This window comes from Bombus bifarius, unplaced genomic scaffold (genome assembly GCF_011952205.1).
Source record: "Bombus bifarius isolate JDL3187 unplaced genomic scaffold, Bbif_JDL3187 scf7180000007970, whole genome shotgun sequence".
Taxonomy (NCBI): domain Eukaryota; kingdom Metazoa; phylum Arthropoda; class Insecta; order Hymenoptera; family Apidae; genus Bombus; species Bombus bifarius.
In genome coordinates, this window is record NW_022884356.1 from 4,276,954 (window position 1) to 4,295,809 (window position 18,856).

An 18,856-nucleotide genomic window follows, 5' to 3' on the forward strand; every position below is an offset into this window, starting at 1 on the left:
AAAGACGGAATTCAATGATGCGAATTGACCTAAAAATAATTCCAAATGAGGTATACTGCATTCGTGCATAGTTTGCCCTTAACGAATTAAATAACCTGACTTAAATTCTTCTGAATTATCTACAATCCAATAATATCAATTAAGAGTTAAATGAACAAAAAGGAAGACAAATTGGAGATAACGAAAACGAAAAACAAATTAAAGAAGATCTTCGTTTTCGTCTGTGACACCATACATCTGCGGCCGTCGTCCTTGAAGCTGTTGCTGTTGCTTCTGAGCTTGTTGCTGTTTTTGGAGGAGCGCGATGCTGGCAGCTTTGTAGTTGATCGGCCCATAGGAGCGGTAGTCCACGTCCGCGTAGTCGAGATCCGAAAATTCCGGCTTGAAGGGCTGCGTAAACAGAACATTACAACGAACACCTTAGTCTAATGTTCTCTTCGGCTACGCAAACAGTGGAGCGTGTGTCGGCTCGCACGTTGCACGCTCGAATCCTCCTGCATTCGAGCTCGGAGGGATATTTCGAAGCCAATGTAAGTTTCATGGAAACAGCAGAGAGAAAAAAGTAAAAGCGTTCTTCGTTAGACTGTGTTTCTCGTCGAATGAATCGTTTTTATGTTATGCTGGGTGCGTTCGAAAGTTTTAAGGACCGTAGATACAAGCGAGCAATCGGTGATTTCTTATGTAAAAATAAACGAGAAGCGTGAAATGAAGTTTCTTCTGAAAGTTAAAATTAATTCATAGAAGTTGCAATATTTAATATTGGATCTAGCAGGAAAACATTGTCTTTTATTAAAATATTCATTCTTTGTCTCTTTTGCCGTTTATCATTCGAACTTCCCAATTATAGCGTTTCTCAATTCCACGATAATGGGTTTATATTGAATTATTGAATCGAACTAGAAGAGAAATATTCTTGGCATTTTATTATTGTAACACTATGGTAGAATCTCGACTATGTTTCGTGTAATGACGAATGGCAGAAGTTGGAGTATCGCTAGCCGTATTGTTAGCGCGTTAGCGTAGATAATTGAAAGTACTTTGTGCAGATACAATCGCAAACGAACGAGAATCTCCTGGTTTGGTAGTATGCAAGAATATATATTTTTGCGTATCATGTGTATATTGTTACATATTTAAATTTCCTGTAAATGCATAAATAATCCAATTACCTGTCCATTAGTTAATTAGTTTAGATATTCGAGATTCTACTCTGTTCGTAATATCTCTTCCAGATATGGATTCGTCTTCCTCTGCATTACCAAGAGATAGAAATCGCAGGTGGTCGGCAAGTTATAATCACGATATTAGCTTTCTGACTAACGAAGCTGAATCTAATCCGAATCTAGTTTAGAATCTTGAACTTTGAACTTTAAAGTTTATACATCACCGATATATATTTTTCGTAGTTTTATGTTATTCGAAATGTTTTGCATTTAAAGAATCAATTGATTCATAACAGATTAATACAGCTTTAAACAATATCATATATCCTCATATATTTTTAAAGAACATACCTTTAATGCTATGCATATGTATTAAAATTTAAATCGCTTTACTTTGTAAGAGAGGTGTCCTAAAGAATATTTTATCTATGCCATATTATCTTTTCAAGTTTTAATCCCGAAACTTTACTCATCTCATTTCCTTATCCTTTTATTCATCATCTTTTTGCTTCTTCTTCATTTTCTACCACTAGCCTCTATGTGATTAAACATCAGGTATAAAATAGTTTCACAGTATGGTTGGAATGTGGTTCTTTGATATTCTTTCTAAAAGAAACACTTCTGTTAATTTTTTTTTACAAGATTTTGGTATCTCTTTTTAGGACCTTCTTGGAAGATCTAATAAAAAAATAGAACTTACGTTACGTAAATTGGTAATATTCGAAAATATTTATTTTGTAGGTAAAATTTTCGTAAAATATCGAATCATTAATTAACTTTTGAAATAATAAATTATATGTCCTAGAGTATTATGTTGAATTCCATTAAAAAAAATGTTTTGCACTGTACTCATATTTAAAATAAATGTATCAAGATTTTTTAAATTGATCAAACGAGATATGATTACACAGTAAGAAATTTATCGCTATATTATCTTCTAATGTTTTCAAATAATAACGAAATTAAAATGTTAAAGATTTTTTAAATGATAAAAGATAAAATGTAATTATTATTTCAAAAAGGTACATTTTAAGGTACGTTTCATAATAACAACAATGTAGACACAATTTGCCAGATTCTTCATTACGTATAATGTTTCATATGCTATGGTTTATTTAGGCGTTCATAATCATCGTTATTATTCATTATACACGTTAATAACATTTATGCAGATGCGTGATTAATATTACATTGTAATATTTCACTGATTTATAACATGCGTCCATTCGATATTTAAAATTATTATGAAAAAAATTTTCCAAGTATATGAAAGAAGATCTGCAAAATTTTTTAACGATTTTCTCATTTACATACAATAGAAAATAAGCTTCAAAATACTATCTGATTTCATTCTTCAATCGTCGTTTTTCGTACAACGAATAATATTTAATATATCAAGGTGTCTAATCGATATCGTTTCACTCTCCAGACTGTCTGACTATATACGTCCTGCTACTACTTTCGCTTTATTCCCTTTCCAACGTAAACATGCACGCTAAGATACGATGATTTGAATCAGTGAGATATTATACGTTTAAAAAATTAGAAAAAGAAGAACAAAGTAACTTTCAGAAATAAAGTAATATGTATAATATATGCGTTGTTACTGAACTATAACTGACAACGAGGTGATATAATTATAATCGACGATGAAAATATTGATATTTTGACGAGCAAGCTTCTTTTCTGGTTCGAAACTATCGTCATCGAGAACACGCCACTGTAACGAATGAAGTATTTTATTTTCAAATGCAGATCGCTTAAAAATTGTTTATAATTGAATTTGACAGTGGCAAATTATAATACTCGGCTTGACTCAAATAATCCTACCTTATGCTACATTTCTGTTGATTCTAAAAATTACTGCCTCGTAGTTGCTCTTCTTTATGTTATAATAAACCTTGTGTCTCGCGATAACCATTGTCAAAGGATTCTAAAGAATTGAATTATTTCGAAAGATGCATGTTTTCAGAGTTATTGACGTCAAAAGAAAGACTGATTTTTCTCCGATATTTTCGGTTCCGCGGGTTCTCCGTGAAACGTGGTACACGTGGAAAAAACCTGAAATCTTTCGACACAGTAAATGCATATTGTACGCCGATCGAATCGCGACGAAGGCCCACGCATCGATCGAGATAGCAGCATCGGACCACGATATATCAATATGCTGTCTACGTTATAAAAGCAGGCATCCAGCTAGCATGCTACAACGTGACTCGTCCACGAAGCCGTTGCTGCCGCGATCGTTCTAATCCTAGCATGCACAATCGAACACAGCCGGATAAAGCGATCATCGAGCGACGTTTCGACGATGAATCGACGCCGATTCCACCTCGAAACTTTCGACGCGCGCCTGCCACCCGAACAGCTTTATCGTTTCACGAACAAACCATGTGTTCATTGCTGTTAGAATTTTAATGATCAGTCAGATGTATACGTCGCTTCGTTTCGCGAACGTGACAACGCGGATCTCTGTTCTGTACGTCGCTAATACCTAACAAGGACGGCTAATTTCGTGAATTGACGCGAATACGGAATAAGAGTACTTTTAATGAAATGAAATATTAAAGATATTGTGAGACGTATCGTAAGGTACAGCGAGATATTAAAGTATCCGTAAGCAAATTTAAAAGTAAAATGTTAGGTATATTAGTTAAGCGTATGGTGCATACGAAATGTTGTTTCTTTCGAATTTGTATTTGCCGGGCTAAATCCATCCATTTCTGTACTATAGTAAATCATAAAAAATTTGGAAGAATTATTCTTATATGGAATCGTGTATTATTATATGGAGTCGTGTAAAGAGTTAAATGGCAAATCCCATAGTATTCTTTTCGTTGCTACCGCGCTGTATTTTTATCATGCTTTTCTTTCGCGTGGTAAAAAGTTCGTGTATTCGATTTCTATTTTTCGTTGCATGCTATGTATTGGTATATAGAACTTTGATACAAGTTTCTTGTAAATGTTGCAGCCGAACCGGGAAAGCTGTGGAAGTTGCACGGAGATTAGGACAAATTAATCCTTTGCACTTGTTAGTTGATTTTCTTCGTGAATGCTGCATTTGAAGATCGTTGAATTAATATCCTACTTTCGAAATATATCAATATTTTCAAATTTTGAGAGGAATGTTTCTTGAAAGTTTGTAAGTTAAGAATTCCTTACATGTGGAAATTTGAATTATGAGTCGTTGCTTCTTGAATCAACGATTTAATTTGGAACTATTAATCCTTGTATCATACGATATTAATATTAAGCAGAATCGACGTATAAAGAAAGGATTAAAGTATATCGAAAATAGAAATGAATTTTTTAACAAATAGATAGTTTGCTATGAAGTTTACGATATGATGGCAGTGTTTAATTTGAAGCATCGTTTCGATGAAATTCGGGTTACCAACGCCCATAAGTTTGGAATCAGTAGTTTGTTAAAGTTTGCGATTGGGATTGAGTTTATGACGCGAACGTGACCTATTCGCTGCTTTTCTGGCTTAGCTTCTTTCGCTTATATCTGGAAAAAGCTTCGAAACTCTGATTAAAAGTAGGAAGCCGATTTTGGTCGCTAGCAAAGTACCGTTCAAACTTGAAACATTTCAAATTTTTATCATAGAATTATAGTATTTTCTTGGTGTAGAATATCGGATTATCTTTTATTGCAACTCGTATTATTATTAAAACCTGAATTATGACAAAGATATTTTCATTTTTCTTCCTTAACATTTCTTATTGCTATCTGTATCATTATGGTTCTTTCGATTTTATAAACCACTAAACCAGATTGTTTGAAAAATTTGTCCCATTTTTAGCTAGTGTTGATATTAAATCCTATGATTCATTTGCTGAGCGTAGAAGACATTTGTTGCTTGTAACGAACGGTAAGCTGCTTAATTTGAACAAATAATGCTTCCATTTGGACTAAATGCAACAATCGCAGAGGAACGTCTGGAATTTGTTAACAACGAAAGCATTCCTCAAGAAGATACTACTAGCATAAAACATACTATCATACACGTGGCTTTTTATTAAATTTCTTTCATAACAAAAGATTGAATTTATTAGATAAATATCTATAAAAAATGGTCCGAAGAAGTTTATCGAGGAGGAGGATGAAAAGTTGAGAGCAAATGGTAAAATATCGTTAGAGCAATAGACATGTGCATTAGTCGATAAATGTGAATTTTCAAACATCGCTGCAAGCCTTTTAAACGGTCATATATTATTCAATTATATCGGATTAGTAAATTATATTAAATTCAGAATTATTTATATTATTCAGAAAATTAGTTGAAAATTATTCGAGTTCGAAAACATCGAAAGTTACGATTTCTAGAGTATCTCGCTTTCCATCGAGATATAAATTCTGTTAAATAGCTGGCGCCACTTATCTATAGTGAATTATCGATTCGACAAGTAACGTGACCGTGGAAAGGCAATTAAACGATTATGAATGAGCATAGTCTAATAAGACAACGCGCTTATCTTCGCGCTGTAGATTGAATTTTATAACGCACCGAAGAAAGTTTAAATCTCAAATGTACACGCTTTGTTATTCTTTTAGAAATTGTGTCATTCGTCGATAAGCGTAGATAAAACTGTTTCGAAATTTATTGGCGCAGTGTATAAAAATTTAGAAATTCCATCGACATCGGAAAGCAAATACAAATTTGACAATTTTCCTTATTAGTTCGTTATTTTCATTAACACGCTGCGAGTGTTTATGTATTTGTGTTACGACGAATAAGCAACAGTGGCAACAAATATATAAAATATCAAAGTAAAATACATATTACAATATACAGACGATAAGATTTTTATTTTAAGTTTTATTTCTTCATTCGTGTCTATGAAAATATAAATTTCTATAAACATTTCCCGTCTAATCATTAAGTTTCTATCCTGTTCTTGCGAGCTAATTAACTCTATTTTATCATAGCTAAGAAATTTTATAAGTTTCAGGAAAATACGAAAAAATAATTGTTAACACGTGTGACTTGGATCTTATGTCAGAACTCCTTTCAAAATATCGAGTGTTTGTTTATTTGTTAAAATGAGGATAAGATCAGGGAATCGAGATTCGAGAGTGAAATCACGTTCAGCGCGTTGAATTCAAGAAATTATTCACCGAACGAACGAACGATAAATCTCCAACAACGATTATCTGTTATATAATCTCATCAAATATCTCCATGTTCGAGATATTAATGATTTTTAAGATATATCTCTATATCAAAACATTATGTGATATACATTGTATCATCAAGTGCAAAGGATTAAATACTACAATGTGAAAAGCTTTTTCTACAAACAGAGCCTCATTGTCCATATGCCGTAGCGCACATGTCGGATCGATCGCCATACCGATAACAAATCTAAGCAATACGACGTAATTCATAGAATACAATGTACCTACAAGGCATGTCGGACGCCAAAATGTCCTAGTAAATGTACGTATCGCTCTTTGTCTGCTGACCCTCCTACGAACAAACATTTGGAATACAATTGTTATGTATGACAACCCTGTATATCGTTATGAATACAAGCGACAAATCGTTTTAATCTTCATTTACAGGGTTCTCCCATAATCTGCTTGTTATACTTGAAGCGATTCACAAAACGACTTGAACATTTGTCATCTCTTTCAAATATATTATGCGTGTTATATAAAACATCTGACATTTCATTAGCACTGTAACGAGCGCTGCAATGAGAATTGTAAAATTTCATAAATATACATATAATCATGACAATCGTGTCTCTCATTGTGGTGCTAATAAAATGTCTAAACGTTTTGTATAACAGGCATACAATACGTATACACAGGGTGGTTGGTAATTGGTGGTACAAGCGGAAAGGGAGTGATTCTACTCGATTAAAGAAGTCGAAAGTATAGAATAAAAATTAAAAAAAAAATTTTTTTTTAATTTTTCCATCGAGACAACGATCTACAGTGAGATCCGTTACAACGTACCGCACGCGTACCGAGCGAAAATTCAAAGTCGATTTTCTCGGAAACGAAGCCTCGAACGAAAAATTTGTATTCTATATTTTCGACTTCTTTTTTCGCGTAGAATCGCCCCCTTTCCGCTTGTACCACCAGTTACCAACCACCCTGTTATATAAAATTGTTGTGTGGTACGTGTTCAAATACTTCCGTGAACCGCTGTATATTATTCATTTAATCCTTTCTGTTAAGATACTTCCTTTATTCAACGTTTTAAACTGTTTTTCTGAATTTTAATTGTTTAATCGGTGACAATAAAAATTTTCGATAAAATTTATATATTAAGTATTTGAGTATCGATATTTAAATAAACGCAATTTTCGATACAGACATTTGCAAAACAATTTATTTAAGTTTCGACGTTTGTTACGCGAGGAAATGTATCATTGTTATTTTTAATATCGAACAATCGTTATTTCGATGAAATAACTGGAGGGAAATTTTCAGACGTTTGACATGGAATTTATAAACGAGATTTTTAATACAGTTACAAGCGTTTGTAATATTTAGGTAATCGCAATATCACCAAGCCAGTGATATTCAACAGAAAAATTCTTCTACGAAATTCGCTTTACGTATCGTCCAATTTACCTGTTTTCAATTCCACGCGGTTTAATCGACTTTTTCTCCGCTAGCTGGTTTCAATTTAAAAATACTTACCGACCAAGTTGATACGCGAACAAAGGAGGAAAAAAGAAATGCAAACCCGTTGTTGGTAATTATTAAAATTATAGAAATGGCAAGCTCGAAAGCATATTTAGAATGCAAGAAATGAAAGAGAAAAGAGGCAAACGAATGCAAGAAATCATACACGCAGAAACAAACGCAAACAAACAGACACAGTCGTAACGACGGAGTAATATTAAATTTCGAACAATAGAAAATTCATACGTAAAAACAACGAAACAATTTCCTAAGAAACAAAATGTTTAATTTTTCCATACCTGCTATTCCGTTGCGAAATTAGGATGTAATCCAAACGATATGTAGTACCCAGCTTATAATTCGTTAGTTATAATTATAATGACCTTTTTATTACTTGTTATTATAATCTGTCGTTAATATATTATTATAAATTTGTTTAAATGATTTTTTAATGGATAATATTTTATTAATAATTAGTAGTCAATAATTTTAGTAGAAATTTCTAAACATTCAATCCCCTATGATTTTTCGATTATTTTGATTTCTTTCTGTCGAAGATGAACTGATTATCGAATTGATTTGTCAATAACGCTTTGATGGTAATATCGATTCAAGAATTTACGCTGTAGTTTATAAACACTTTCCAATGAAAAATTTTTCGGACCTGTCGTTTAGTATCAAAAAGATTCGTAATTTGTTATCATATGAATCATCTTCCCATTTTATATATTCTTTAGAAAACCAATGTAAAAATTTCAATCGTTTGCACATGTTTTATATGCTATACTGTATTTTATAATAATACGTACTCATAATTTATAATTCATTAGTAAAATCAAAATACGTTATTTTATGATTCCATCGTATATACAAATCTTTATGTAAATATAAATGATTTCTCGGATATAATTATTTTTCATATAAGTATTTACGTATCAAACATACCCTTTTTCGACAATCTCTTCATATTTATAAACGAGGAATATTACGATGCGATATTTCGAACGAAATATCTCGTATATTTGCTTTTCAATTTTCGCATGTAATGTGGTATAACATACGTTTATCGTTAATCCTTCCACACTTGTGAACAAGATATCTGTTAAACTAATTTTCATTTCAAATTTTCGCAGCAGATATATCTCACTCTGCTAAAAGGTCACACGAGATCTTGTTGAGAGCGTCGCTCGAACAACGAGATATCTCATTAATGGATGCGAAAGATTCAAATTTCCTTCTACCATAATTCTAAATTCAAGCTTCTAATTACAGAATCTCTATATAAATTTCGTATGTTCTCCATAAAACACGTATGAACAATTTCATCTCTAATTTCCCATTTCCTTCCCTCACAAACTCAACATTCTCTATTTACTTTATCATTTACGTGATATTTATTATATTTACGATTACTATCGATCAAATTCAATCGTAAGATTAACAAATCCTGTGTTTTTGCGTAACAAAACAAAATTATCCACGTATCTATGTACATTATCAATTAGCATACCCTACCACCCTGGAATTCGATGAAAGTTTTCCAATTTTTATATCACAAAAAAAAGGAAAGAGGAACATCTAGCACAAAATTTTATATTAACGGTATATAAATTATTTCAACCACCAAATAGCCTCAACGCGAAAAATCTATACGCGATATACACCGCAACTATAATTTGCAACGTGAGATCATCGAACTCGACTAAAATTTCTTTACTTTTATATGAATATTCGCGTATCGATTTACAAGATATTAATTATCTGAGACAAGACTTCTCATTGCGAAAACACGTATATCGTAACCAACGATCTACAGCGTAAATTCCCAAACAACCTGAAACCCGAACCCGCCCAACTGACCTTTTAGACATCGATCTCCTGACCGACGTCCCGGAAGTGTAGCTCGGCATACTGCATTATCGTGGGCGCGGACGGCGACCGCCCATCGCCAAGGTTCGACGACATCCTCTTTGACTTGTTCCGGTTCTTCGTGTCACCTGTGTCCGCGTAGTGCGTGCTCTCCGGTGGGCAACGATTCGACTGTCGTTCCCAGATCTGCTGACGAGAACTCGGGTTCGATCTGTGATAGTCGGTTGGACATTCCGCGATGTCATCTTCGTAGTAATGGGGATAGGAGATTTTGTAAGTCTCGGGTATACCGAGTTCTTGGACCTGGTGGAAGCTGGTCTCGCAGGAGGGCGCGCTCGCGTACGCGTCTGCTCTCCTGGAAGCTTCTGGCCGCCTTTGTTTTTGCTTCCGCTCGCTACGCTTGTGCTTCCTGTACTTTTGACTTCGGTCGCTTGACCGGTTGCCCGAATGGCGGCGCGGTTGCCTCGTAGAGTCGTGGTTCGCGTAGTTCTGTTGCTCCTCGTCGGGATGAGCCACCATGGGAAGATGATTCTCGTGCTGTGCCAAGGTCGGTGGTCGGCTGTTCGCGTGCACGTACGAGGTCTGCAAGGGGCTAACTATCGAGGAATGATAGAGGCTGCGCGTTAGTGGCAGTGTTAGTTGGCTGGAACTGTTGCTCGGTAATGGATAGCTGTACTGCTGCATCTCCTGCCGGTGTTGCTGCTGGTAGTGTTCTTTGTAGTTGTATAGGCTGTCGGTCTGCAACAGGCAGGGTTAGTCGCTGGGGATACGGCCGTCGGGGGAGGTGTCGTTAGTGGCGGATATCGCGATACCGAACCCGGAGGCGAAATGTTATTTCGTCTTTCGAAACAGCGCCAGTGGATTATTATCATCGGTCGGAGAGATGATTGGTCGCTTGTAGGTAGGTCTACTGGGATTTTCCTATGTATATACATTCTTTGTTATATGGATGATTTAGGCCGGAGAAATCGAAAATATTTTACAGGATATGTGGTTATCATCGATGACAGATGAAATTTCAACTTTGAAAAGAAAAAAAAAGCAGAAAGAAAGAAGAAACGAAAGGCGATCGAAGGTTCGTTGTTTGACAATTTTTTAGAGGAAATGTTCGACAAATTAAACCAATTTCACTGACTCGATGGTACTTTAGAGAAATTATCCATGGATTTAGCGAACTATTATTTTATCCTTCGATCGTGCTAGTGGGTAATTACCGCATGCGTGTTGAGACAAATGATTGGAAGATAGGTCCATTGGGATTTCAATATGGATTCTTTATTATACGAATGATTTTAACAATGGAATAATTGGAAGTATTGAGAGGGATGCGATTGTTCCGATGAATTTGAAATTTGAAATGATGCGAGATAAAATTTGTCGAAGGAAATGAAAGGCGATTGTAATTCCATTATTTGGATATCGATCTTTTGTTATACGAACGAATTAAACGATAAAATGATCGAAATACGCGGTGGTCTTTAGCGATGAAGCGAAAGTTGAAATTTCGACAAAGTTCTTGAGAGAAAGAGAATTTATCGGAGAGAACGTAGAGACACAATGGCTATTTCACTTTTTGCAAATCATTCGGAGGAAACATCTTAATTCAAATAATAGCATTCTATAATATTAATTGTATCTCAGAAATTGCTGTTGATAAGTCAGTGAAACGAGAAAAGCGAAACATTTTGTACCTTTTAATTTTTATTTCAATTCCGTTCCGGGAGAACGAACGAGATAGCTATTCGTCGAATTAAAGTTTAATATGCAAATATTGTTCAAACTGCTACGATATATTCGACGTCAATTGGCTATTTGATTCATTCACTGGCAAAGCGATTTGTTCCGAGAACGAAAATTTCATCGAAGTTATTGATCATATGACAGATAACGTTGAATGAAGCATTTTTTTCTGATATTACTATTTATTCCGTGTGTCATTCGCGTATGTCGTATATGATTTATAGCGTTGGCACGGCTCTATTGAAAACAAGTCAATCGTACATGATCAACGTGCAAATCAACTTGTTAGGATTATCGAAGAGAAAAATGTATTATACAATTTAAACGCTTTATCGTATCACGTTCAATCTTTTCTATCTATTCCATATTCTTTTCGAAAAATAAAACCAGGTAGCTTCGTTTTTACAAACAAATTATGAATTTTACGACTCAGTTTCTTCTAAATTATTGAATTCCAATCGAGTTTTGTCTGGATACTCTACTGATTCTTTCAGATAAATTGAACATACGTTTTTTTTCCTTTTCGTTAAATCTTCTAAAAGGAAAGTTATGTAATTGATAAGGAATAGTACAAAATTTCCTCTCTCCGATATCGGAATCATTTTCGAAATTCCTATGTCCGATATATTCAGTAATATTTTAGCTGCTATATGCTATACTCTTACCCCGAGGAACGATTAATTTATTTAATAGTTTGCTAAATTTCTTTCTCTTATATTTCATTAGTGAAAGAGCCAGTACCCGCGATCGACATTTTCTCTTTTCTCCTTAACCGCGAAATATAAATCCTAGCTTATACACAGCAATCCCGGGAATGAGCATAACGTGGTTATCATGTACCTCTTGGCGAAAGTACTCGTTATAAGGAAGATCGTTTGAAGCTGGTGTCGCGTCTCAAAAAGATTTTCCTCGTCGGTCGACGAGAAGCGACTTGGCGAACCAGAGCATCCGTATCTCCTTTTCTCCGTTGCTTCGAATAGACCGAGCAAACATCTTTTTTACTATCTCTTCAAAACAATATCAACTCCGTGCAAAAGGGAATTTTTTTTCCTCCAAACACAAAGAAAAAAGGAAATGAGAAAGAGACCGCGCCACTGAGTCTTTAAAAGGCTTCGAAATAATATTTCACCTCCTTTTATGAATGAGGTTGAAAAGCTTTGTGGCAAGCAACGTGTACAGTTGTTATTTACGTGTGTATGTGTGTACTAGTATTTTTGTGTCGTGAGTGTGGAAACTTACTTGATACGCGGCCGACATACACAAGGACGGTCGCTACATAGGTGGCCAGATCCAGCTTAGCAGGGAAAATATGATTTCCGATTATAACTCGGCAACTCCGGCAACTCTACCTCCTATTTGCTCGAAGCTGCTGTTTTATATCTATTGCGGACACGTAAATCGTACTCATGCAGTAGGTGCGATGCTAATTATTAGAAACTGGTGCTTAAGGGATAGGATTTACTTTTGTATGCAATGTTCCAGAACATCGTTGCTGCTGCCTAAATCTTGGTCGCGATAAAATGGTAGAAAAAAATTCAAAAACATAAATTGTCATCTCAGAACTGTTGGGATTACATATATATATATATTTTCTTTTTTCAAAATATACCACAAAAGTACTATAGCTTATACCATAATCGAGCAATGCATAAATAACTATGCACAAAATACGTATAACGTAGCTTTTCTTCCAAATGTTATTCAACAGCGATATAAATAAAAGAGGATTGTTTAATTTAAAGTATTTAAACAAATGACTAATGCTTATGAATTTTAAAATTCTTTCGCTTCTACTCTTGAATAAACGTCGTTGGTTCATTATACGACTTGAGCAGTGGGTAATTCAAGAAAATGGTCGAGCCAAGCGTAGACTAATTACACGAGGTCGATGGGATGTGATCGAACGAGTGAGATCGTTGGCTGATATTGAACAATCGTTGAATATCGACCGAGTTGGTAATTAAGATGCATGAAAGAATGGAAATGGCGAAAATTTGATTTTTCGATCATAACATGTTTGTTAAACAAAGCCCTTGTCTTCTAATTTCTTAACGTTAATCATTTGTTTTTAAAATGTTGACTGATCGCGACATGAAAATCATACAGGCGCTGTATCTTAAATCAATAGGAAATTAATCGAATAGAAATCGCTGATTAGTGACATTATTATCTCGCGAATGGAAAATGATTTTATTCGGTGGAAAAATTGAATATCTAATCTTTTTCTGTAATTTTATTTAATGATCGAATCTTTCCTTCTACAGCTCTGTTCCGATTACGTGGCACATCCTGTTACCTAACAGTATTACGATATATTTCCTTTCAAAACTACATAACATTCCTTCAAAACGCATGATCAAACTAATCAAACAAATGTTCCACAAATCCTCTCCATTTTTCTCTCCCACTGTAAATAAACCCGTCCTTCAAAGAACATGCATCTTATCCAGCTCGAAAAACATGTTGTAAAAACAAGATAGATACGTAGATAGAACACAAGAACGAACGATTGGTCCGATCGATCGATCACCCTGCGGACGATCAATCCCAGTGTGTTCGTTTCAACAGCTTCGCAAGAAACGAGCGATCTCCTGGGGGCGGCAGCAACGGTTCTTCACGAACTGCTACGAATACGGGTACTTAACGTACATAGGAAGGAACACGAGTAGTCGACAAACCTTGGTCCTCGGCAACGAGATGTTTTTCGGTGGAAAAACGGGAGGGGGGACGTTTTGATAGGTGTGCTTCGAGGGATCGGTCTTCTTCAACTTTCTTGGCGCTGGAATCGGCGGTGGCGGTGCCACTGTCGGATTCGACTGTTTCTCGTCCGATTGATCCTTGTTCGAACGACTTTCGTTCGAACTTTCATTAAAATTTTGATTCTGATCCGATTGGTTGGTGGATAAAGACGGTGTACCAGATCTGACGATAGTCGTGATCGTACTGGTACTTCCGTTCTTATGAGGGCACTTGTATATCGGAATAGCGTAAAGCTGATACTTCCTGTGCACGTTGTTCTCGTGCCTGCGACACATTCTCAGTGAATAGAATTGCGAACGTTTGTGCTTCCTTCGGCGTGGCTTTAGGCTGTTGTATTTCAACACAGGCGAATTATTCCTGGGCATGTTGTAGTCGCTATAGTGAGGGCCTAGGTGGCTCCTGGTCGATTCATAACCGGAACTAGCGTCGCAGAGAGACGCCGTTCTGCTAGGCGACCGCGAGGGACATGGCGAGCTCTGTACCGAACGATGATGATGACGATGGTGATGATGCAACGTGCCATGCAAAGCCGAAACTCGGGCAAACATAGGGGAAACCAACTAAAACAAAAGACAACCGGCCGCTACTTATGCTCGAGTTTCACTCTTTCCACTCCAATTCATCTTTGCTCGCATTTTACGATTTATAGACATTCATATAGAAATTTTGTCTAGATATTTGATATCGATAGGAGCTACTCCTTCCAATTAATGATATATCATTTTTAATTTTATGTGGATATCGTTGCGTGTTAAGTGAGAATTATTGGAACTTGGGGCATCTACTATACCGATACCGGGTGTTTCTAAGTTTTTTTTCTAGAATATATCGTCGAAATAATTTCTCAGTTATGCCATTTATCGATTATATTGTACAAAGTGTTTCCAAATTTACAGTATATCGTTACGTGGGGCAATTGCGGTACACCCTGTATTGATTTGATACTTGATATCGACCGATGCACCTCATAAAGTTAGAGGGTACATTGCAATTATGAAGTATCGATTTTTGACTTGATATTCATATCTATAGAAAGTATTCCTACAAACTAGCAACATTAAGCTTCTCGAACAATGACGAATAAGTCTCTCCGAACGTATTAATTTAATTACTATCTTCAAGAATTTTAAACTTTCTTGAGGTAATGTAAATAATAAAGATTTTTACCTGGATTTTGTGAATGTAATTTACAAATTGAATAATAAACTGTAATAAATAATAATTTAAGATTCTCACTTTCAATCGTTCTAATAGAATTGGAGTGCAAAGAATTAAAACCCTTCAGACAGTTCAGTGCGAAGAAAAATTGCAAACACTTGTCAGTTAATTAAATTCACTTATATGATAATAGAAATGCATAATTGAACAAGTCCACTTGGTATAAATAATATAAAGAATCAAATAATTTTATTCTAGCGAATTGGCCTGTGAACTGATCTTAATGAACGAGCTGATCTTCAATTTATCTGTGTTTTATCATAAATATTACGATATAAAATTTCAAGCAGGAAAATCGAAATAATTATGGAAAATATAATTCTTGCAGCTCGACCAGTCGTCGAACGCTCATATTTAAAGCCGACAAGGAAATGCCGCTGGAAATAAATAAACCGCGCGAAAAGCAGCCGCTATTATTAGTTTTCATTGTTTCAAGGTACTTCCGTATTTAATTTCGAATAATATCGGAACACGATCGAAGGTTTTTACGCGAAAAATACTCGAGAAGTTTATGCTCTCATCTGCCGAAAATCTATCTTCGTAGCCTTCCAACGAATTGTTTATATTAACGACGCTCCTATATACGTGTTAAATATTTCGCGCGATATTTTTGCACTGAACAACCTCTGGGTTTCGTCAAAATCGTCTTCAAACTGCAACCAGTTTATTTCCTCGGGAAGTTGAATGTGGATTTAATCGTACGAATAATTCAAAGTCCCCTTCTTTCTGTTTCTTCAATGTAATATTCCTTTTAAATAACTTTTATTTGTAAAATTGAAATGTTGTTTATAAAAGACAGAACGCGCGAGGATACTAATTGTACAGTATAAACGTTTTAAATTTCTGCTCATTCATTTAAATTGCATCTTTTCTCGTTTTCTCGTATAACACGAAAATCTACATTGAGAAATCATCTTTACTCTATCCGCATTACGAATTGTACTCGGGCCTCTTTGAAAGCTAAGATTACGAATCATACGAGTTTTCGACTATCGTTTGTTTGCGTCTCTTGTTATCGAGCAGGACAACACGCATTTGTAATCAAGATCGGTCGTTTGTTCGAAAAATTCGTTCACCGAGCATAGGGCCAGTTATTGTCGCTCGAATAATGTCGCAGGCGTACCGTGCAAGCAAACAGGCCAAACGGACAAACTGGAATACTGGCTGCAGAATGAGATCCGGCCATCGAGACGGCTATTGTCACGTGTGCTTCATTTCAATCTGAGTGGACGAAATTGCTGTGCTAGGCGATTCCTCGGAACGATTTCAAGACCAGCGTCGAATAACAAGCAGAACAAATATAAAACAGGCTGCTTTCTAGCTGTTTCACGCTGTTGCTTTCAGACATTCCACTTACCTTGATACGTAGATACGATGGAAGAAGTCGATTGCCGTGAAAAGGTCGCATTAAACACGAATGTAAGTCTCGTTTAGGTTTGCCAAGTTACTTGAATTCCAACGACTTGACTAATCTGAACGAAGCTTTACACATATCCGTATCAGGTTACTTAAACTTAACCGACTTTAAATGAAATATGTAATTCGATTCGTACGAAGATAAGTTTGAAGTCAAGTTACCTCGAATCGATTTGAAGGAAGCTTTAAATACCCGTGTCGGATTACCACAGCTCGAACATAGGCTTAAAGTTACATAACTCAACTTGTACGGGCCCAAACTCGAAGCGAAGTTGAGTAAGTTAATCCGAACGAGACTTCATAAAGAGAAAATCGTGTTCAGCGAGTAAATTTGCCGGAACGAGCACGAACGGGTGCGTTCGACGGGTTTCGCGAGGCGATCGGAAAATTAATTTGTTATCTCTGTGTAATTTTGACACGGGTGCGGGGCGCAATATCGATCAATCCGCCGCGTCGATGACGATTTATGATGTGACCGCTCGCGACTCGTTTCCCATTCACCTACGGACACCGGCGTGACGGCCCGTGGTTTGCACGGATTCGCCTGAATATCCATTCATTAACCCTTCACGCTTCTGCTACATCGAGAGAGGCGACCGTTGCTTTATCGACGCCACGGCTTTCGCCTCCCGAACGAATTTTACGCTTTAAGGACACGTCGTAATTTTCATCCCTTTGCGACACGCCATGCATTTCGAATTTTAAAATTCGTTTAACCACGTATGACCACGAGCTTTGCTGTATTATTTAACGAATTAAGTGATACAAAAGATAGTACGGATCCTATATATAGATTCTTTTTCACGGATTACCTCTATGATTTCTGTATAATCAATTCCTTTTTTGAAATTTCTCGTCAAATTAAATTCCTTCTTAACCTTCTACCCAATCTTGTTTAAGAGGAATCTGCGTAACAACCTGTCCTAATTTGTTCAAATAAACGAACTATTCAAGCGCGTGATACGATTTCAATTACAGTCTACTTCAGTGACAATTTCTATAATTCTCTTTCATTTCTATATTCCCTTAAAAGTCATTGTTAAGTCAAGCATCAGTTTTACTTTCTCCCCCAGTTTCTTTTCAAATTTTTCTCTATTATTAACCACATCATACAATTTCCATGTAAATTCCCACATACTTTTCCCTTTCTTCTAAATCTCGACGCGACTTTCAAACGTTCGAGAGGAATCTCAATTACCACGACCCTTCCTTCTCTCGTGACCTCGATATCCCTCTTTATCCCTCTTTATCCCTCTTTATTTCACCCACCATTCGAACCTTGCTACACGCTAGTAATTTCATTCCCGATACACTCAATTATCGAATGTTAATCATCGATGCATAGCGGAGTTTGTTAATTATCCTCTTCGAAGGGAAACTCTGGTGGTGCGTGAAGCTGACAACCACAACAACAGGTACAAAAGGTTAAACACGAGACAAAGATGGACAAAGAGAGGGGCACAACAGGTACAGGGAAACGGTTAGCCGATCGTAAGACACGCAATTATTGAAATGGATGTCCAACAGAGGGATGAGGTCTCGTGTCGAAAGGGCTTTGAAGGCCACTCGATGCCGCGTTGCATCTTTAATCAGGCATCGTTGCAATTCCGTGGCGTAATCACAGGAGGGCCGGGCGCGCGTAACGTGAGATGCAAATTGGCGAACATTTATCGACTCGCTGATTATTTAGCGTCTCTAGGAAATTGATCCCCGGCCGAATGGTCTCGTTCAAAGCGTTCAAGATGGATGATAATGCCTGCCCGTCATCATCGCTATGGGGAATTTCAGTATACGTGCAGATTTTCCAGAATTTAGTCGACTGGAAGTGGTCCGATTTTCTTGTTTCGCTATACATTGAGTTTGATACTGGAATTATCAAACCATGTTCATACGATCTAGATCTTTCGTTTTTTTTTTTTTTTCAATAACAACGACGTTTTTCGGAGGAAATAATTCTGACCTTTGTTGAGCCAGAAATCGAACAGCTATATGTGTCTTTACGACATACCTTGTACAACTTCCAAATTTGAGCGTATGATGCATACCA

The 18,856-nt window shown here is 36.1% G+C and overlaps 1 protein-coding gene across 4 annotated transcripts in view; it reads right to left on the bottom strand.

Annotated features, from left to right (window-relative positions):
• Nucleotides 1-255: 255 nt before the first annotated feature.
• The window catches only part of LOC117211113 (hemicentin-1), a 432,433-nt gene continuing 413,832 nt past the window's right edge, over nt 256-18,856 (bottom strand). Inside the window, exons 21-24 of one of the 4 annotated variants that reach the window (XM_033454736.1) lie at nt 14,094-14,735; nt 9,667-10,413; nt 6,571-6,634; nt 321-390 (exon numbers count right to left, since the gene is read on the bottom strand). In XM_033454736.1, the coding sequence (XP_033310627.1) occupies nt 9,670-10,413; nt 14,094-14,735 (1,386 nt within the window). In that variant the 3' untranslated portion in view covers nt 321-390; nt 6,571-6,634; nt 9,667-9,669. Of the gene's footprint in view, nt 391-6,566; nt 6,635-9,666; nt 10,414-14,093; nt 14,736-18,856 lie in introns of those variants that run through there. The other 3 variants (XM_033454711.1, XM_033454728.1, XM_033454719.1) reach the window with 3 other exon arrangements.